General features: G+C 34.9%; 1 protein-coding gene across 1 annotated transcript in view; it reads left to right on the top strand.

Annotated features, from left to right (window-relative positions):
* TMEM232 (transmembrane protein 232) overlaps window positions 1-23,633 on the top strand; it is a 140,390-nt gene that overhangs the window by 9,947 nt on the left and 106,810 nt on the right. Inside the window, exons 3-8 of the mRNA XM_081132555.1 lie at window positions 214-349; window positions 12,527-12,638; window positions 13,626-13,731; window positions 15,587-15,744; window positions 18,024-18,123; window positions 20,601-20,767. Of these exons, the coding sequence (XP_080988681.1) occupies window positions 225-349; window positions 12,527-12,638; window positions 13,626-13,731; window positions 15,587-15,744; window positions 18,024-18,123; window positions 20,601-20,767 (768 nt within the window). The 5' untranslated portion in view covers window positions 214-224. The remainder of the gene's footprint in view (window positions 1-213; window positions 350-12,526; window positions 12,639-13,625; window positions 13,732-15,586; window positions 15,745-18,023; window positions 18,124-20,600; window positions 20,768-23,633) is intronic.

Below are 23,633 nucleotides of genomic sequence, written 5' to 3' on the forward strand. Positions count from 1 at the left end.
ATAGATGGAAGATGGGTTTTTGATTCAAAGTTGGGTTTGACTCCTAGGTCTGACAGTTAAAATTTAAATACTCCCTTAATATAACTTCATACTTAAGACTGATTTTTCTTCTTGCTACCCTTTTATCCATAAATAATAAATTTGCATGAAATATATTATTTGGTACTGGGAGTACATTTGTATTCTAATATACAATGTAATATTTCTCTTTAGGTTTATGATCCATGAATATGCCTGTTAAGAAATCACCCGTGATTAATGCATTTGGAGTAATCGCTCCCTCTTATTATGAAAAAATCTTGAGGTTTAATTTGCAAAATTTAAAGAAAAGAAGGAGTAGTAAATCAAAGTAAGTTTAAAATGTTTTAAAGTATTATTAGTGTATCCATATGTATTGTGGAATTTATAAAGTACAGATAATTGTGAGCAATAAATATAACTAGGGATAAAAAATTTTAAATTTACTACTTTTAAATAAATACCTGCATTGTTTTTGGTGGTTTTGTTGTTGTTGTTAACCCTCACCCAAGTATATTTTTTCCATTGATTTTTAGAGAGAAGGAAGGAAGGGAGGGAGGGAGGGAGAGAAAGAGAGAGAGAGACATCAATGTGAGAGAGAGACATTAATTGGTTGCCTCCCACCTGCACCCCAACTGAGGCTGGGGATCGAACCTGCAACCAGGTATGTGCCCTTGACCAGAAATAAAATCTGAGACACTTCGGCGTGTGGGCTGATACCGTAACCACTGAGCCACACTGGCCAGGGCATAAATACCTTCATTATTAATAATCATTTATAAAATTTTGAATTCTACGTGTTTGTTTAAAATAAGCATTTTTTCTATAATTATATATGTATTTTAAGTTCCCATGATAACCCATGAAATGCCTGAGAAAGCACTTAATAACCACTATATTGCACAGCATTTTAGTCATTGCTAAATCCTTTGCTATTTCAAATTAAGCCACAATAGAATGTTTTTCTGCATCAAATTATTGGCTTAGGGTAAATTTCCTAAAAGTTACTAGATCAAAGTTTGTTGATAATTTAAAAATAGTGTGTGATTTTAAGAATTATCTAAACACTTAAAAAGAGAATAATAGAATATATAATAAAACTTACATGTTGACATATTGCGTGTTTCAAATAATTTTCTTTGGTGAAGAATAGGTCAACACCACCATGAAGCTCTTTGACCATATGCCCTCCCAATATAACAACTGTGGCATATGTAATTTCAGTTCATTTTTCTGCTTTAACACACGTGAATATAAAATTGTAATTTCAATATGGATTTAAATATAATATACCTTTACATAAATTACATACACAGATATATTATAACACATTTATCTGTGACTTGATTTTAGAAAAATTAATGTTATGTTTTGAATTCAGTCCATATTGATAATTACGTATTTTTCATTCACTTTAGCTGCTGCATAATGTTTTAATGTAATAAATAATTCTTATTTTATTTATCTTATTTTCCAAATTTTGCCATAAAATTAACGCTATAGTGAAAGTTAATGTATATATCTCCTTGTGTACCTGTATATTTCTTTAAAGTGGATTTTTATGCCTTGCTTTTAAATTTTAACTTGATGCTATTGCTCTACAGAGTATCTGAATCAATTTATATTTTCTTACCAGTATGTGAGAGTTTCACTTCTACCATCTTCACCAAACTGGTATTGTCAGACTTCTTAATATTTGCTGTTATAGTAGGTCAAAAGTAGTACTTGCCTGATAACTAATTTTTTGAAATAACTGATAACTAATGAGACTGAGCATTAGAATTATGTCTATGGATTATCTGTTCATATGTTTGACCAATTTACTTTTGTGTTGTCTTTTTTAAGTTGATGCTTGATATTCTTGACTGTTTATTATGAATGCTTTCTGTCTGGCTCGTCTTATAACTTTGTGTTTGTGGTGCCTTTCATCATACAGAAGTCTTGAAAATTAATATAGTTCATTACGTTTTTAAGATTTATTCACGATGTTGAGTATAAGTATATAATTTTCATTGCAGAGTCATTTGTTCTATTGGTCCATTTTATTAACATAAGGCAAATCATTTATGCAGTCTTCTCTTGCTGGTCATTTGAATTATTGCCTGTTTATGGTTAATTATAAACAGTGTTCCTATGAACACTGTTGCACAAGCATCCTAGCACATATCCTTAGGAATGAAGGTTTTGGATCATAGAATATATGTCATTTAGTGAACAGAACTTATTAATCCTAAGTCTTTTATGATTAGTCATTTTTGTATTTTGTTTAAGAAATCTATCTCTACCACAAGATCATGTAGATATTCTTATACATTGTTTTCTAAAAAACTTAATGTTTTCTCTTTCATGTAGTACACATGGAAATGATTTTTGATAATGGTGTTAGGTACAGGTCTAATTTCCCTTCTTTTCTATACACACCCAATTGATCGACACCATGTATAAAAAGAACACCCCTCTCCACTATTTCTCTAGTACAATTATTGCATAAATCAAGTATTTGCATATAATGGGTATGTTTCTGGGCTCTCTATTCTGTTTCACTGATCTATTTGTCTCTTTCTATATTAATACTATACTGCCTTACTTACTGTCATTTAGTAATAACACTGAATAGTTAACATGACTGATTTTCCAAATTTGTTCTTCTTCAATGATATGCTACATATTATTTTTAGAATCAGTTTCTCATTCCCCCCCCCCCAAGCACTTGAAATTGTTTATTGGATTTTTCTGAATCTATAGATCAATTTGGGAATTGGCATTTTTAGCATAGTAAGGATTCCAATCCATTAACAAGGAATATCTCTCCATTTATATAGTTATTTGTAAATTTTTCTTAATAAAATTTAAATTTTTTATAGGGGGACTACCTTTTGTTAGATTTATTTTTATGTATTTGGTATTTTTGGTATTATACATTTTATGCATATACTCACATGCACACATATATAAACATGTGATCTGTTTTCTACATGACTGATTTCCTCCCTTATTACCAAATTTATCCATTGAGTTTTAATAATTATATCTTACATTTTCAGTAATTCATTTATTTTTCTTCAAATCTTCTATTTGGGCTTATGGTTCCTGGTTGCCTGCAAATACTTTTAAGCATATTGTGGAATAGGTATGGTAGTTTCATAATTTGTGTTTGATTATTTCAATGGTTTGATTATTTCAATAGTCTTGGTAAGTTTGTAATTTTTGTTCTCGTTTATGTTGTATCTTATCATTTCCCACTTGTCCTTGGGGGAGGGGGAGTGTTCGTGCCATTCTCCAGAGAATCCTGTATTTACTGTCTGCAGGGCACCTGTAGATGCTACTAGTTTGGGACAACTGAAACTGACTTCACTGCCTGAGTGTTCCTGGCCGTCTATCTACGTTTGCCTGGGGTATATATCTGCGTTGAGACTGATCTCAGACACCTTTTTTCCTCCCCCCCACACTCTTTCCTTCTTGTTTCTTCTCTGCTGAGCACCAAGGCTACCTTCTCTACAGCCCCCTGGGGTTAGGGAGAAAGAACTGGGATGACAGACAATGTGGAGGGAGTCTCCAGTAAGTTTCCCACACTTTGAAACTCCTGGCCTTTTCTTTAGTGTACAGTCACTTGGAAAACATACCTGGTCTCTCCATGGCCCCTTGTATCAAGAAAAATCAGATTCTGTCCCTGGAATCAGCTAGTATTTGAGATGAAGCAGACCTAACTTGCATGAAGGATCATCACCTTTGTTTTTCTTCTTAGGCCTTGCATAAATTATCATATCTGCTTCATTTTTTCTTCCTTAGAATTGTGAGTTTTTGGAGACTCAGAGTATGCTCTGTTAGAGACACATGAAAGAATCCATGTAAATCCTTTAAATGAGGTACTGAAGTCCACACAGTTCTGGATCAAAGCGAGAGTCACACAATCTTACACACAGGATTACTGGTTCAGATCACACTATTTTGTCACTATATTTTTATAACTAAGATTTTTTTATTGTGTATAGTCTGCTTTGCTTTTTCTACATCATCTAGAGATGGAAAAGATCAAAAGATTTTGAAGACTTACATCAACTATACATACTTATTTTAGGGGACTGGAAAAAATTAAAGAGAATCTAAGTTTTACATTAGGAAGATTTAGTCAAGCTATTAAGATTATTTTACATCTTTTTCACAGAAGCTGCTTGTGTATTTTTTATGTCTGGGAAGCTGTAGTCTTCAAAGCTTCCTGAAATGTTAATAAGACTGGAATGTTTCCTTTTTATTAATGTTTTTGACACTTTTATATTTAGTAAAATATGCTCAACAAATGCATGCTCTAAATATTTTAAAAATATTATATATCTATAGTATATATATCTTTATAATATCGATTTTTATATGTATACATTTATAATATTATATAGCTCTGTATGTGAATTTTAAATGTCTGCTGTCAGCAGCAAGAAGAAACTTTTTAAGACTCATTTATATGCTGGCCTTTTGTTTATTTGAACAATAGTATTTGTTTTTCTGAATTATTATAAGCCTTTAAGTGAAACCCTAATGGTTAAGACCTTGCATTTAGATCTGTTAATTTTAGTTTGAGACACCTATACTTGTAGCATTTGGGTTGGCTAACAAATAATTTAGCCAAAAACATGGTAACTTAGAAGCTTGATGGCCATAAAAACCATGAATGCATTCAACATATTGCACTGTGGCTCCCTTTAGGATATATTACCCCAAATAAGATATCAGCAGCTACTGACAAGATTCTCTGTACAAGGTATGTAGGGTCTTGCAAAATTTTAAAAACCACTGTCCTCTTATTCTTGGGTTTATATCATTGTCTTGGCTCAAGTCTCTAGAGGGCAGAATATGAGAAGAGAATTAAGATTCTAAGTCTTTATTTTGGTTGTACAAGGGGAGAGTGGCATTTGCAGTCATATGGTACTAATACAGAATTCAGACACACTGGCTCAGCACGGAGTACAATTCTCAGAGAAGGAGTTTATACCCTAAGTTATACACATGTTTGAATTGCATTATAGTACTTTACTGATCTCTTTCTAACTTACTTGCTGTTTCTTCTTTCCTTCTTGCTTTCTAACTTTGGGATTAGTCCAAAGATATCCCCTTTCTTCAGTACTCTTCCTCTTGAAATTTCATGGCTTTGAGTATTGCTGATAGGGAGTTGAATCTGAAATCTTTATTTCCAGATTTTATTCACTTCCTAATGCCTACCTCACAAGTTCTTTTGGATTATAGGCCTCTGAGCTCGAGTGTCTTGCAGGTAAATCATAGCCTCTGTGTCCAGAATGGCACAGATTATCTGCCCAAATTACCCCATCTAATTGTCTTGATACCAACTCTATACCAATAATTATGTAGGGTCAAAACTCTGAGATTATTTGTATGTCCACCCTCACAATTTCTTTTCTCACATCTCATTAACCACCGAGCTCTATTGACTTAGCTTCTACTTAAATTCTCACACTCATTTACTCTTTATTATTATTATTGGCCAAACTGCAGTCCAGACCTTTATTACTTCTTACCTAAATTGCTGAAATAATTGCCCAACTGTTTACCAACAGTCACTCCTCACTCCAAACCACTGAACATGTGATTTTCAGTTTAGTTATCTTAAAGCACAACTATAATCTCATCACCTTTCTGCTCAGTAATTTCCTCTTATTTATCAAATAAAACTCAAAACTCTGTAACATAGAGCTAGTGCCCACTGCAACTAAGAAAATCTAAAATAGCAACAACACTTAAACCAAATAGAAGTTTATTTCTTTGAAGCTTCTTTCATCCTAGTCCAGAGCTGGTAAGTTGCTACAGGACCTAGGTTCCATCTAACTAGCTGCTCTGCTGTACATGGCTTATTCCTAAGGCCATCTCCTGGTCTGTCATGGCTGCTGAAGCTCCAGCAATCATGGTCATGGTTCATGCAGCAGAATAGAGGAAAGGTGGAAAAAGGGCTTGTGTAGTTCTTTAGGGGACTTCCTAGAACTACTATCTGAATTTTACTTGTATCTTACTGGCTGAAACCTAGAGATATGTGCATATCTAACTGCCATTTAGTAGGAAATGAGGAGAACAGACATTGATGTAGGCAGCCAAATCTCTGCCACAGATTGCTGTTCAATGCCGTTTACTTTTGTTCTCAAATGAGCATTTTCATTTTCATTTCCTGTCTTGATTTTAAGCATTCTGCCAGGCTATGCTAGTTTAAAACTATTTTTACTTTGTTCTTACTTGTAATAGGGTAAATTTGAAGCAACTATAAAAAGTGGCTTCTAATGTCCGTGGTTTAAGTAAGATAGAAGTGTATTTATCTGCCATGTGAATTCAGTGGGTGTAGGCTGACAGGATAGCTCTGCTTTTTACAGGTCAGTGAGAAACGCAGGACCCTCATTATCTCATAGGGCGTTGTGCTCATTTGCCTGATCAGGGCTGATTCAGCACTATATTTGTGTTCCAGTCCACTGGAAGGAGAAAAAGGAAGTCTCATCTTAGAGAAAGTGGCCTGTCTTTAAGTTAGAGGTGACTTGGAATTTGCATATATTGCATCTGCTCACATCCCACAGGCTTGTCCATGTGGCCGTACGCATCTTCCAGAAAGAATGGGAAATAAAGACTGTAGCTGGGTGATCGTGTGCCCAGGAAGAGGCAGAGGAAGGATTTGGAAAGGATAAGTGCTGCTCTGTCACATTCCCTCTCTGTCTGTACTTCAAGGTACTGCTCAAGTGCCATTTCTTCAAAGAAGCCTTTTCTGAATCTTTAACCCAAACCAATAATGCTTATAACTCACAGTTACCTACTGCTGAGTGTCTGCCAGAGACTAGACTACGTGTTCTGGTTTAATGCTTTTTAAAATTCTATAAGATTTTGTCCACATTTCCACAGATGGAAGATTATATATAGCTCAGAGCGATTAAGCAAAGGCTGTAGGCTGAGGAAGTGCTGGAATCGTGGTCTCTACTTCTGAGCTCCCATAAGCTTCTCTTTTTCTTTTCAGTAGTCTCCTTTTTGCCGTCTCGTTTGTGATGTGTCTCACTTCCCTCCCAGACTGTGAGCTTCCTGCGCCCAGGCCTGGTTCCTCTGTTAACCCCACTGTATCTAACAGAATCTCTTGTATGTAGGAGGCTTTCATTACATATGTACTGAACAAATGAATTGTCAGCTAAAAAAAAGTTCTGAATTCACAGATAATGTATGTAAAGGGTCAGTTTGGAAGAAGTATCCTTGCAGTCAGGAGACTTTAATATATTCTCTTTATATGAAAATTACAATGATGATCCACTACGTTTCCTACAGAACTGCACTCATTCACTTAGAGTAGACTACATTATCTTTGTGAAATTCTTTGATAATTTAAAAAAATTGGAATGTGTAACACTATAGTATGTTTTCTTTTTAAATGCCTATATTTGCTTTTTTAAAGTTATTTTTGGCTTCTTATCATGTGTTGTATTTATCATTAAATAAGCATTAATTTATATAATAATCTTAATTTATTTATGACGGACAAGAAATTATTAAAATAGCTATATTTATTTCCCATTAAATATTTATTGACATGAGCTGCAGGAGACCAATTAAGTATGCAATATCTATACAGAAAGCTGAAAAACATTAGCTTTCCATATTTTCTATGATTCATTACAGGTCCACAGTCCATATTGAAAAATAATTGACAAAACTTAAATTATTTATAAAATGTATTCTAGGCATAGAAATTGAATTATATATTGTTTTCATCCTGAGGCTTTTCTCTGCTTTAGAAATAAAATATAAATGCATTTCCCTCAGGGCCTATGAAAAAGCTGAAATAAACTATCTTACTTCAGAAATGTATTTTTAATTTGTATTTGAAACCCTGGATATTTGTGTGTGTGTGTGCGTGTGTGCATGTGTTGGGCATGTTTGGGGGTGTCTGTGGTTGGTAGTGGGGAAATTGGCTTAAATCACATTGACTATTATTTTATTAAGAATGCATACAGTATATATTCTTATACTGTAATACATTCTGAGGGATCTTATAAAAAGAGCTAAGTACAAAGACCTGGACACAATTTCAAATATTGGCTCTGTTCATTTTTAAAGCTATGACCTTGAGTTTGATACTTACTCTCTCTGAGCCTCTTCCTCCCCCCCCCCCCCCCGGTAAAATAGAGAAAGTATAGTTTAATATCAGTTAATCACGAGGTGTTCACTAAACAAATTATATATACAGCAATAAGGAAAAACCCAAGAACCTCAAGTTACAGCAAGGACTATAAGACAGATGCATTAATTTTAAAGTATGGAACAGATTTTTGTGGGCTTAAGAATTAGACCTGAGATGAGTTCTTGGCCCTTTGTAGTTACGTGACCTTGAGCAGTTCTTTATCTCCACCACTCCCTGCTCCTCCAAGTCGCCATCATCTAATTCCTGTCTGCCTGCAACAGCCTCTTAATCAGTGTCCTTGTTTCTGGTCTCTGAACAGCAGCCTTAGTGATCTTTTAAGAACATAAATGAAATCTTTCACTCTCTAAAGTCTATATTGTCTTCCCATTACATCTAGAGTAAAATCCAGACCCTACCCTCTGGCCTAAATACCCTGCGAGATCTAGTCCCTGGCTATGTCCCTGATTTTTCATCAGTTCTCTTTTGTCTGTCCCTAGTCTTCTTGGTCTCTCTCAGCTCAGCTCAGCGCAGGTGCCTCTCCCTGGAAATCTTCCCTGATTGCCTAATGCAAAGTAGCTCTCCTGCCTTGTACTCTCTTCCACACCACTCTGCTTTTGTCTTCATAGCACTCACCCTCAGAAATCATCTTGCTTGTTTATTTGTTTTCTTGTTTATTGCATATCTATTCTCCTCCAGTAGCGTATATGATCCATGAGGCAAGTGACTGCACGTTCGTTTTTGATTCACTTCTGGTTGTGTCCGATTGCCTAGAAGAATGTTTGACTTCCAGAGGTGCTCATTTAATATAGAATAAGGCAATAAGTTAACAAATGACTGAAAGACTCTATCTTGAAGTGATTTTTTTCACCTTCCATTACTTATCTGTCAACATTTAAAACAGTTTAATATTTATCATAGCTTTAGATATAAAACTCTTTAGAACCATTTTAGATGACAGTTTTAGAACAATTTCAGATGCATTTATTATTTAGAACAGCTTTAGACATGTAAGATAGTACAAAGAGTTCCCATACACCCAGCATGTAATTTCTCCTATTATTAACATCCCACATTCATATGGTGTATTTGTCACAATACAGAACCCTATCGATATGTTATTATTAACTAAAACCCTTATGTCACTCAAACTTTCCTATTTTTTCTGTTCCATGACTCCATAGGACACCACATTGTATTTCATTGCCATGTCTCCTTTGACTCTTCTTGGCTGTGACAGTTCCTCAGACTTTCCTTGTTTTTGACAACCTTGATGGTTTTGAGGAGTGCTGGCCAGGCATTTTGTAGAATGTTCTTCCACTGGAATTTTTCTGATGTTTTTCTCATGGTTAGATTGGGGTTATATATTTTTTATGAGAAAGACCACAGAATTTAAGTGCATTCTCATCATATCACGTCAGGGGTACATACTATCAATACAATTTATCACTGTGAATGTTGAATCTGATCATCTGGCTGAAGCAGTGAATGTCAGCTTTCTCCACTATAGAGTCAGTCTCTCCCTTTTCCATGCTCTTGGACAGATGTCACTATGAGCAGCCCATCTGAAGTAAAATTAAGTTAGAGTCCTACATCTCCACATATTCAACAATAAATTACAAATAGATAAAAAATATAAATGTAAGCATTTATTGTAAGAAAATTGAGCTGTCTGTTTGTATATTATTTGGGTTAGGAAGATCATCTAAGTGAGAAACTCCAGAAATAATAGAATCATATATAAATATAAAATTTTAATGTATGGCCAAAGTTAGCATAACAATGAAAAAAGAAATATTATACTGAGATAAAAGTACCTGCAACAAATATTTATAAATTTTTAATAAATTGAGTATTTAGCCTGTGCCAGGTAGTCTTCAAAGTACAATACATCTATTATTTCATTTAATTTTCAAGACCCATGAAATATGTACATTTACTTTTCCATTTTACAGACAAGGAAATTAAGGCACGGATAGCTTAAGTAAACTATGTAAGGCTACAGATCTAGTAAGGGACAGAGTAAAAGTCAAACCCCAGGCAGTCTGGCTCCCAGGCCTATGTACTTAACCACCATACAATGTTGCCTTAAGTTGATAGAAAAAAGACAAAAAGCCTAACAAGGAAAAAAAAAAAGAGCAAAATATGGAAGTGTGCTTGCCACAGAACAGAAAATGTAAGAATGAATGTAAGTCCATTCCTATGGGAGAAAATGCTCAGGAATGCTAGTAATTAGGGAAATACAAACTTTAAACCACAAGGAAATACCATTTTCATCAAATTGGCAATAATTAAGACAATTGATATCATCCTGTTAAATGGAGAAAAATGGAAATTTTTATGCTTTACTAGTATGGATATGAATGAATAGAATATTTTTTGGAAAGTATTTTTTTAAAAATCTATTATAATTAAAAGTACACATACTCTTTGATCTGGCCATTAATATTTAAAACTTCTTTCTTGTGAAATGTTAACATACATACAGAAGAGCGTATAAACATAAACATAAAGCTTAAAAATTATTCTAAAGCAAACACTTGTGTACTTACCAGGTAAAGTAAATCCTTTTTAAAAGCCTTTTTTGTAACTCCTTTCAATAAAATATCCTTTTCCTGCTTTCTCCACTCTCCTAACTTTCCTTTGGTTTTCTTTACAGTGTTATGCTTTATATAATTGAATAAATACTATAGTGTATCTTCTGTGTCTGGATTAACAGTATGTTTGTGAGACCATCCATATTGTGCGTATAGATGCAGTTTGTTTATTTTCATTTCCTTAACATTAACGATGCGTCCTCTTAGACAAAACTAGACAGACTCATCTGACTGCAGTAGGCCCCACTCACCCTGGACTTGCCCCTTAGCAGGACACAGCACAGCATGCCGGCAGAGTGGCGGTGGTTCGCCTCTGAGAATGGTCTCGTAGCAGCCCACGCAACAGACCAGAACTAGTCTTCTTGACTAGTCCCAGTGATTGCTCCTGTGAGGGGAGAAGACTCAGAGACCTGGGTACAAAGGAAACACAGGCTTAGATTCTCCCTGTTCCAAAGTTGACAGTATAAATTTTTTAAAAACAGATTTATGGATTCCAGCGAAGGACATGCATTCTGGGAAACCCAAAGGCTCTCCTCCTCTGGTATTTATCGTCCATTCACAGCCCTCCTTGTCCAGATGTAGTATGCCAATCAGGTCATTTTTACCACAGGCAATGGTTTCAACAACGCAGCCCACACCCACTTTACTAGGTTTTATGGGAATGAAATGAGAAAACTAACCCAAGGTCAAATTTGTCCATAAAAAAGGAGAGAATGTTTTTATTCAGACTTTATTCCCAGACATACCACACTTTTTGCTCCATGAGCTAGAGAATGAGTTTGATTCTAGATTTTGGCTCTTACGAAAGTGCTGCTCTGAGCTTTCTGCACCCGCCCCTCGCTCCCTGGTTACAGGCACACACACTTCTGCTGGGTATGAATCAGGCAGTGGGGCTGCTAAGTCAACGGGCACGTCCCTTCACTCCTGGCCGGTAACACGCAGCTGTTCACCCAGGCGGGTGCGCCGGTTTACACCGCCCCGAGCCGCTTGTGAGGGCTCCTGTTACTCCACATCTTACCTCCCTGGTACTGCCACTTTGGCACTTTTCGTTTTTGTTTGTTTTTGGTATTCCCTTTTTACAAATGTTAGCCATTCTGCTAGATGTGTTGTTTTAATTTGGATTTCCCTATTTATGATGTTAATAATTGTTTCCCATATTTATAGGCCGCTTGGATTTTTTTCTTTTGTGAATTGCCTGTTTAAGTCTCTCTCCATGTTCCTATTGTTTGGGAGTTCTTCATATATTCTGGATATGAGCCTTTGTCAGTGAGATGTGTTGAAAATATGTTCTATCACTTGAAGTTTTAGTCTTTTCATTCTATTATGTTTTTTTTAAATATATTTATGAGCAGAGTTGGTAATCAAAATATTTAACTATTCATATAGTGTGGTGATTGATAAATCAGAATAGTACACACCTGTTGAATATCATGCCCTTTTTAAAAAACCATAGCATCAAGTTAGCATGGCAAAAATTATACAGGAAGTAACAGGAAATGTCAACCAATAAAAGAATTGTTGGATTTGTTGTGTACATCCATAGTACCACATATTAGGATCAGCTAAATTTGAGGGATGTCTGATAAATTTAATGAGGAAAGCATGCTGCAGTGTTATATACATGATTTGGTTTTTTTTGTGTGTTTTTTTTTGTGAAACATTCTTATAAGGTACTTTTTAAGAAAATAGTTAACCACTGGACGTTGCTTAATTAAAATTTGGAAGTGATAGCTGTAATTATTGATTTTTATTTTGTTTTGTTTAGGCCACCGTTTTCAATCACAACAGAATTCATCTTGAGATTCAACCAAACCAAAAATCCAAAAGAGAAGGAAGAATTGTTGGATCTAGCTAGAAAAGCCATTCTCAGATGTAGGGTAATGCTACACTATTTGATTTGCTTGGTATATGAACTTTTCCTTCTAGTTGGTGGATGATTTTGTTCCAAAATAGTGAAAACAAAAAAAAGAATATGCCTTTATTTAATTATAAGTAGGCATAGTTAAAAATACTACTGCAAATTAAAGTTAAAGTTTATAACCAAATAATTCAATATCTAATGACTTTTGGGGTGAAGATTCCCCACAAATTATTAGGGAATATAGCTGCTGATACTAGTCAAAGAGCCCACAGCAAAATATCAAAGGCTGATAAATAAACTTTTGATGATGAAAATACCACCCTTTCTTTCTTTCTTTCTTTCTTTCTTTCTTTCTTTCTTTCTTTCTTTCTTTCTTTCTTTCTTTCTTTCTTTCTTTCTTCTTTCTTTCTTTCTTTCTTTCTTTCTTTCTTTCTTTCTTTCTTTCTTTCTTTCTTTCTTTCTTTCTCTTTATTTTTTAAAAAAGGTAACAGATATAATGTGTCCTATAAAAGAATGAAAGCCTTACTTAATCTTCACTATCAGTGCACAGAGGGTTGTCGTGTTTGTTAACTTCTGCCCATTACAGTGAAGTAGCCAGTTTTCCAGCAATTTGATATCAAACTAATTTCTGTTGAATCACATTTCATCAATATACTTTTCCTTCTAAAATCAGAGATATATCCCCTTGGCAGGGAAATGAGATAAAAATAGAAGAAGTCCTTAGAAAATAAAGAGTGAGAATTATTTTCAACAAATAACCAATGGTATTACTCAGAATATTATCAAACATTCTGTACATTTCAACACTAACACAGTTTACATAAAGGGTCAACAAATGAAAATAATAGAAGTAAAAATAAAAAATATAAAATTTTATACAACTCTAGCCACAGAGCATCAGCCTCATAGAATGACTTTGAAAATATAATTAAGGGTTAGTCTAAATAAATAAATAAATAAATTTTACATTTTTGTTTGCCTCTCTCATGTTTTTCCATCACAGAGAAAATTGGGTCTCAGAACCTTAGGCACTGGGAAACATGTGCATCTTCCTACTGCATGGACTGAAATAATATATCTGGCTCAATGCAAAGGAGAAATCCAAGATGGTATTCACTCTAACTAAACTCTTCCTAGTTACCATATGTGTTTTCTAGATTAGCAGTGAAAGCATAATTTGAGAACTTTAATATTTAGAAATTGTGCAGGACCCAAGAAAAATTTGCCTTTCTCTATCGAAATGCCTGATAATGTTTCATTATGAAAGTTCCTTTTGTAATTTTGAATTAATGAATTTGCTCAACTTTTTAATTACAAAATTGTTTTAAACTCTTTTGCTCAGCATAGTCTTTATTGCTTTTTTCTAAAATTAGTAACTAATTAAAAAGTAATATAAAGTGTCATTTAGTGATTTTCAATTACAATAGAGACTATACTTTAGAGAAACTTGACTGCATTTTATAATTCTTACGCATAAAACATTAACCAAATGGCCGTTAGTGTTTCACTTATTTTAACAGCCCTTTTACTCATTACCTTTTCATTTATCACTTCTCACTTGCATGTCTCCTTTCAAACTACTCTCCAACTAATCTAAAAAAGAAATTAAAAACCATTATTTTTAAGGAGGTAAAATTGCTTCTATCATTATCCTAAATTATATGTGTATGCCTTTTAAAATGAGTTTTTAGAATGTTAAGTGTGTGAGGTCAGAGAGTTTTTCCCCATGTAAATTGGGTTCTGCAGTGCTGTCTGGGAGCTGCCAAGCGACAGGAAACATAAGAATGATTTTGTATTTAACTCACCTGTAGGGCTCATTGTCACAGAGCCATCCACAGCCTGACCTCTCTAAAAAGTTTAAATGACTTATTTCACTTAGCATAATATTCTCCAGGTCCATCCATACTGTCCCAAAGGGAATGAGCTCCTTCTTCTTTACAGCTGCGTAGTATTCCATGATGTAAATGTGCCACAGCTTTTTGATCCACTCCTCTACGGATGGAGAATACTATGCTAAGTGAAATAAGCCAGGCAGAGAAAGACAAACATCACATGATCTCGCTTATATGTGGAATCTAAAGAACTTAATAAACTGATGAACAGAATAGATTCAATGCCATGGAAGCATAGATGAGACTGACGAATGTCAGAGGGAGGGAGGAGGACGGGTGGGTGGAGGGGGAGAGAGTAACTAAAGGATATATATGCATACATGCACAACCCAAGGACACGGACAATGGTGGGGAGGGGGAACTGGGGAGGGGGGTAGGAAGGGGTGGAACAGGTCATTGGGGAGAAAAAGGGACATCTGTAATATAAAAAAAAAAGTTTAAATGATACGGAAGTAAACGCTCCTGGCTTACCAGCAACCAGCAGCCACTCACTCTCCTTTGTCAGTTAAACCTCAGTTTTGTTCAGGTATCCTGTGGCCATGTGATTCAGAAGAGGACTGGCCTTTCCCTCTCTCCTGTCTCCCTTTCTCTCTCTGTCTCTGTCTCTGTCTCTGTCTCTGTTTCTGTCTCTCTCTCTCTCTCTCTCTCACACACACACACACACACACACACACACACACACACACACACACCCCTAATCATCTCTGTCTCTATAGTCTTTCCAGCTTGGTGACTTCTGAGTAGCTGGACTTTCCCAGTGGCTGCTTAGGGTTCCAAAGCTCCCCCCTTGAAAGAAGACCCAGGTGGTTGCGGGTCCAGCCTTGCAAGCCAAGCACTGTCACTTCTGCCACAGTCTATTGGCTGAAGCAGTCACAAGTCTTGATCAGGCTCAAAGGGAAGGGGACATAAACTTTACCTCTTGATCGGAGAGCTGTCAAAGAATTTGTAAATATTTAAAAACTACAACCTGGTGTTGTGACTGAGCAAATAATTCATTGTAAGACTTAATTGTAGCATGCAGAAAAAAAGCATAATTTATCAATTACTGAGTTTCCACGTTTTGATTTTTCAGAAGCTTTAAATATGCTTTATGCTTCCTTGGACCATGCTGCCTTCGATTATGATCATCTACCTGTCTTGTTTTTTCTTGGGGAATCGGTTTTATATAGACTCTGTTGTGATGCTTTCCTAAAGCCTTACTTATATTCACTTGAAATAAAGCTGGCAAAGGTATGTTTTAAATGTGTTTTAATTGCTACATGTACTATGTGTAGCCACAGGACATCTGTTTTAGGATCTAAATGCATTTGGTTTTATTATAGAATATTCTCTTATTTGGCAGTTTAGCTCAATCTTCTCTAAATGTGGGTAATACATTATTGCTTGATATCCAAACAGAGATAGTTTGAGAAAATATATCACCAACTATGTAAGAAAATAATATTCAACTAAAGATCAAGTTTGTCCTTATATCTGAGTATTTATAGCTTCTCTCCTCTCTATTTTAAGGCTTTTAAAAATGCCACTTTTCCATTTTAAAATGCCAACAGATAACCTTCACTGCTTGCTCAGTTTTCAAATGTTTGCTCATTTTGAGAAGATTAGTTGTTCTTAGTATTTCCAGTCATTTTAGAGCCATTAGATGGGAAATCATCTTCCAGTAGATCACGTTTTATAAGCTGGACTGACGTCATGTGGTTCTGCTCCCTGTGATGATCGTGTTGCCTGCTGCAAAATTTATTATTAGTCAAAGACACTTACCTTAACTAGTGGTTTTATGGTTTTATTGTAAAGAAAGAAAAGGAAGGCTAGACGAGAAGACATGGAAAGAGAAGGAAAGAAGGGGGGTAAAGGCAGGAAAGATGGGGGAGCAGAGAAAGAGAAATTGACAAGCAGGGACTTAGTCTAGGAGGCAAAGCTTGAGTTGTCAGGCGACAGAGACGATGCACACAAATGAGACACGAGGCAAGATGCACAGGATGTTCCTGAATTCCTTAGAGATATACAAAGGCCGATTTCTCAGAGAAAACCTGGCTTTTCAGAATATTATAAAGGAGAGTTTTTAAAACCGTTTTCCCCAGCATAGCTATAACTAGGGACATCCTCTAGGTCAGGTAAAACTCATGACCGAATTGGGGTGTAATAAAGAGTGATTATTCAGGCCGATATGCTTCTCTTTTCCTCACATTAAATTTTAAAATGTTAATTATAATTTATTTCAATATCAATCTTTAATCCTTTTCAAAATCCTAAATTATATTCTTTTCACTAGTTTTCCACTTAAATCTCGTAGAGAGGTACAGCACTATATTGAAATGATCTGTATGAGGAGATTGCTTGGACATGCCTTATAAACATTTCATTTTTATTTATTTTTTTGAGTTTATAAATGGTGTATGTTTTTCATTTTTGGATACACTTACAAATATTGATGCATTCTCAGAATTTATTTTACTGATAGAAGTTTGTGATAAAAATATGTGGAAAAATCACTGCTGTAATAGGCAATTGATGACTTTTGGTGCAATACACACTGTTCTGGGTTCAAAGTCTAATAATGCCACTTATTTGTTTAATAGTTATGGGTGAATCACTGAGAGTGGGTATAATCATTTTTAGAAATTTGATTTTTTTTTACATGTAGATCTAATAATTCCCTGTGTTGTTGTTGAGGTGATTTGGATACACATATCGTTTGATAGTGATATAATGATAGTTATTATCTGGTTCTCCATAATCTTATTATTTGGCAACTTAGGCTCTTGTGTTCTCTTTATTTCGATACTTTGTGGGGTTTTCTGGGTCGTTTTCTGTGAAATCTTGTCTATTACATGATTTTGAAGACATTCTGTTTTCTCATCTATGTGAAAAAACTATTTTAGCTATACATGTATTTTAACTGTCACAGAAGTAAGTTATTACCTTTATTTAGTAATGACTTGTTTGTTCATGAGGGAATGGGGATCTTAGCACAGAATACTATGCACAGGCAGAATATTTCTCAAAACTTTCTAGAACAATGTTTTTCTAACTGTTTTGACTGTGACCAATAGGAAGAAATATCTTTTGGATTGCAATCCAGAGTGCATATTAATACACACTCGTTTATATATAAGTGAAACAGGAGCTGTGCAATGTACTATGATATTTTCTTTTCTCTTTTATTTTATTTTATTTTAAAATACCCTCTCAATTGATTTCATGACTCACTTAAAGGACATGGCTTGCAATTTGAAAAATACTGTTCTAAAGGACACAGAACAAAATATCATTCAGTATTGGTCATTATACATAATGTAGAGATGATTTATAAATGTTTTTTTTTTGGCTGAACCAGTATTTCAGCCTTGATATAAATGTTTTAGAATTATTTCAAAAGCACACAATCTCAAGAGTTTGAAATTGTTCCATCAGAAGCAAATGTAATAAGAAAATGGTTTATTTTCTTTATGGTTTTTAAACATTTATTGATGCAACACAAAAATGCCTTTTCCTTTCTCTTTTGACAGATTGGCTATTTGATCTTCTTAAGACTTTTTATATATTTCCTGCATGGTCACCTAGAAGGCTCTCAACAACATTTACTTAGGCTTCAACCATATTTATACGGTAGACTATTTTTTACTTTCTATACTTATGAATGTTTTATGTTATATTTTGAGAAGCTTGGGCTATAACTATAAAGAGCATAAGCTGTGCTTCATTTTTTATGAAAGATGATAGGCACCATATTGAAGAGCCCAGCTTCTAGACCAGATTGCGTGGGTTTTCACTTTTAACTTTTCTACTTAACTACTTCTATTCCCTTGTATGACTCAGTTTCCTCACATGTAATAGTATCTACCTCTCTAGACTTCAAGGAAGTTAATTTTATATTTTAGTGGTGCTGGAGGTGCTGGACTGGAGTAAGGAGAGACTGGACGAAGAAGTCAATTAGCTATGACATCAGTATGTACAAGAGATGTTGAATACGTAACAATTAACATGAAAATAGGATAGACTCAGGTAGCCTTGAAAGACACTGGACTTAGCGATGGGTTGGATCTAGGCTATACATAAGGGAAAGTGAGGAATTCAAGAGGAACCTGAAGTTCTACTTGTTGATTAAAAGGTTCAAGATAATGGTGTCTTGAATGGAGAAAATTTTGGAGAAACATTGGAGTTACTGAATTTGAAAGTCACTTAGGAACATATACTGAACTAGCAGCTGGAAACACAGGTTTGGAACTAGAGAAATAAGCAAAGCCTGGGATTCACTTATTTCATAGATATTAGCACGGATGGATTGACAGTCTTCCGTGTTAACGAGGCTGAGACAACCTGAGGGTGGGAGATGGTGGTGCCTATAAATTAATTCTAGGAATAGATTCAGTAATAGGTTACTGGAGTAACAAACATCAGTAATGGAAAGTTGAGGGAAATAGGAAGGAGTGATGGCATAGAAATTCAAAGTGGGAAGGTTTGAGAAGATCAACATTATCAAGGGCTGTAGAAGTATTAAATGTATTTGTAGGAGGACTGAAAGTGATGATGGGTTTCTGCAACCAGAAGGTCGCTGTTGATCTTGGGAGCATCCTGAGTGGAGAGGCGAAAGCAACATTCAGATTGAATGTAAACAAAGAGTGAAGGGAAAATTTAAGCGTAAGACAGAGATGGTGAACTATTTTAAAAAGCTTAGCTATGGCAGAGGTGCGGAACGTCGGGCCCACAGGCCACATACGGCAGCAAAATCATTTGCCTGGCCCTGCCAAGGCAACCGCAGGCGGGTCTCAAAATTCAATAAGTCTAGGAGCTTTTTAAATAGCTAATTTTTAAGTTGATAATTTTGTATGGCCCTCGAATGATGTTATAAATATCCAAATGGCCCTTGGCAGAAAAAAGGTTCCCCACCCCTGCATGAAAGGAGAAATATGTCAGTAGTTTGGATGAAAGGAAAACAAGGTCAAAAGAAGAGAAGATTAGTATATTGTAGGATAAGAGATGAAGAGACTCAAGATACAAGAAATGGAATAGTTTTTGTTGGGAAGTCATGGAGGAGGGAACAGAAGGTGATGGTGGAAGTGTTTTGGAGATTGACCAACGCGCATCACTGCCGCAGGTTCTGATAGGTATGAAACCAAGGCAAGGCTGTAGCTGGCAGAATGGGAATGCACGCTTTTCATATTTCTTGTTTTGATTTCATCATTATATTATAAATCCCATCTTTAATTCCTTACAGTGTTCAGCATAGTGAGTCATCAAATATTCAGATGATGGTGGCAAGTAAATTTTGAAAACTTATTTGAATAAAACCTGAAGTTCTCACTTTAGCCTGTTATTGTGGATATACCCCAAGAAAGCCAACATCTTCGTTTCATATAAAGATAAAATCCCCAGATTTTGCCCTTTTATCAAATATGTTAAATACAGCCTTACTTAGGCTATATCTCTGTCTTCAACAACAGGATGATTTCTACTTGAAGCTATTAGCAAACACCACCTAGCCATATAGCAATCCAGTAAATGATTGGTTATTATGAATTTTTCTGTGCTGTCAATGAACTGAAACTCTAAGATAGTCTAAAAGTTTATTTAAAAAAAGCACAAAGGTGGTTCTGCTAAATATCACATAGTCTTATGTTAAGTGACATAATTGTTGCTATTTAAAATATATACTTTAAAAAATTAATAGCATCTTGAAAAGGAATAAAAATGGAGAATGTTGGGTTAAAAGCAATGACATTAGTCTGTTTCTAGGATTACAATTTTAAAGTATCCATTATAAATATGTTATCTACTATAACTTCATTTCTTTTCAGCTGAAAGTTTCCAAGCATTGTTGTGCAGTAACTATTCTTAATTGGGCATTTGCCCATTATGTGGTTGCTGCTCTGAGTTATACAAACGTTCATGTGTGAATTATTTGCCTTGCAGTTTTCTGTTCCACCACAAGGGGGCATACATAACATTATAAATCTTGGGGAACCGGGCTGCAGTTTCAGCATTGAAGTAGTGAATTTAATTATATTTTAATAACTAAAAGACAAATGAAACACTCTGCAAGATATTAGTGAAGTATTTCTCACAAATTTGTATTCTTACAATAGCACTTTATTTCTCTGAAGAATCATATTACAAGTATCCAAACATTTTTTCAAATGTGCAATTTATTCTGAAAACCATGGAAATTATATGTGAAAGAGAATTACCATCTGGATCAATTTTTAGCCCTGTGGAAAATGAGGAACAGTATGAGGACACAGATTCTGATACGGTGAGTCTGTCCTACTGCATGATGAATCAAGTTGAGATTACTGTGATTAAATATTTGCGCTTGCTGATTCAGTAAGCATTTCTGAAGGTGAGTTTAGCTGGGAGAGAAGGAAATAGCACAGGCACTAAATTCATGTCACTGTGAGGAGCAGTTAATAGGAATAGTAGTGGGGCATCAATATGCATCACTACTACTTTAAATAGAGTAATGCCATAATCCCTTCTTCCTTAGAGAGTCCGTCTCAGCTGTTTAAATGAAAATTGCAACATAATTTATTTTGACTCATAATTGAACATTTTAAGATACTACATTTTTATTAAAAGGAAAGTGTGTAAAGTGCAATCTATTAATGAGAACAAGTGTAATATTTTTATGCTTCCATAATTCATATGTAATAACATTTAATATGCTATTAAAGTCAACTGAAAAAACCTAAATGGTTAAAAATTAAAATAATCCCTAGTATATAAAAATCTCCTTTCAATTTCTAACTCAGATATTAGTCATTAACATTAGAGAAGAAAACTAGCTGTCCCAATTATATAATTCCTAAGTATATAATAAACTATTATGCAAACAGAACTACAGTGAGCTACGTAATTGTTTATATACCTTATGCACTGACCTATGTCAAATGATACATTTCAATCTCTGGGGGTGATAATGTCTTCATTTCCTTTTTTTGCATATGTTTCAAAAGAAAGCAATAGACACTGCAAAACCTTGATTCTTTTATTATCTTATTTTTTGTTGTATATACTTATCATTTTATAGTTTATAAATATAAAAACTAGTTTTTCTATTTAATTTGTTTTTCTTAAAATGGAAAAAATACATTTAACATAATGCAAGTTGAAACAACTAAAGAAATTTAAGGAAAATTAGCTTTTTAAATAGTTTTATCTAGAAGTTGCCTCACAGTTTTCCCATGTTTCCATTGGGCCCTTTCTAAAACTACCTAAAATTTAAGTGTATAAGGAAAAACATTTAACCACATCTATTTTTAATGTTTCTAGGCTTTAGTGTTTTTTCTTTGGCTCATTAGTTGGTGAACCATTTATATAAAGAGTGACACGTAATGAGTAATTCGAACCTTTTGGTTCTAATTACTGATCAACACAAATTTTTGCATGCATAAAAAGGATCTTGTTTTTAAGTTTAAAAATGTTTTAACAATAAACGTATAGCCTAAGATGTTGAGCAACAGAAAGAGCATTGATCATGAAGAGGAAAAACCTGCTCACCAGCTGGCTGTGTGAGCCAGAGGAGGTCCATTAAGCTCCCCAAATACCATTTGTATATCTTTAAAAAAGGCATCACCTCACATTGGAAAGTATAAAAATGTTGAATCACTGTATGTATACCTGAAACTAACATAACTAATATAATATTGTATATCAACTATACTTAAAAAATGATGTATGCAGTATTCTTAATCTTCTCTGAGTTGCTTAATATAACCTTTACTTTTGAGACGTTACTTATGAAGTAAAGTTGATTTTTATTACTGATCTTGCCCACCAAAAGAGACATTACCATCACTGTTGCTGTCGTTGTCATCATCATCATCATCTTCATCTTCATTATATTTGCCCTAACTAAGCTATAGGACTGTTGTGGAGATTGCAAAAAGCATGTGCCTTGTAAATTATTAAGTGCCATGCAAATGTAAATAACAATTAGTGAAAAATATATTTAGGAACTCACTTTAACTTAGGCAGTTAAATATAATTTTCATCTAAGGACATGATTGTGCCGACCAAATGGTTGTGCTTAGCTATGTAGTTAATTGTGCTTACCTCAATGTAGTGATTTGAGTGTTTTCCCTTTAAACACAGAGGATACTGCGAAATTGTCCTGACACGAGTGTTCTGGTTATGAGGCAGGCGACCTTCAATGTTGATACTGCTTCTCTGTGAGAACCAATCTGTTTTTGTCACTTTTGGTGCACATACACAGCAAGGAAATGGAAGCTGACTGCCGCAGAGCTTGGCTTGAACTGGAAGGGCAAAAATGTCAACACGTGAGAGGAATGTATCTCCTCCGAGTGAGGCCAGTCCCTAAGTCTCTGTCTTTTTCAACATTTTGGAACTAAGGGCATAGTTCCAGTCTTTTCTAAGCTCTGTGGCAGCTCTCTAGGTGTAATTCTGTGAAAGGATTAGAACGGATTTTAGACGATCAGAGTTCTTGTTCTCCCATTACCTCATAATATAAAGAACATAAGCGGGAGCGTGGCCACATTGCTGCCAACTTTGCTGGTTGAGCTAAGTGATTCGGTGCTTGATTGCACATTTAATGTTGTGCCCCAGTTTCGGCCCATTTTCTCCAGTATTAATCTAAGCCAGCCTCTCCAGTTCAGTTGAGTATTTATTCATTCAATAGGGGAATATAAAAGGTACATTTGTACTCATTCTCTCTCCCTTCTTTATTATGATGCTATAGTAGAGGATTTGTGGATTTATTTCTACAGCCCTTACCCTTTCATAACGCTAAAAGGTCCATGAGAGCATATTTTGGCCACTGTAATATATTTTATTTTTAATGTATTTGTAAGCATTGGATTATAAGCATAATTATTTATTTTGTTTTCAAAGTGTGGCTATAAAATAGCGGGGGGTGGTGGGGGGAGAATTCTGTAGGACATGCACATTAGGATACTTGCAAAATAAGTGTTGGTTCTATTTAAGAATAGGACATTTCCTTTCCCTGTTGCTGGAACCCATTTCTCCTTTTAATGTCCTTTTAAGCTGATCCAGACACAGGGTTTCCACTGACTTTGACAAATGACATACTTTAATTAGCTCTGCAGATTGCAGAGCCAGACCATTGGATTGAGTTTTCACTCTGTCCTTTGCTCACTAGCAAA

The sequence above is a fragment of the Miniopterus schreibersii genome, assembly GCF_964146895.1.
Source record: "Miniopterus schreibersii genome assembly, chromosome: 3".
Lineage (NCBI taxonomy): Eukaryota > Metazoa > Chordata > Mammalia > Chiroptera > Miniopteridae > Miniopterus > Miniopterus schreibersii.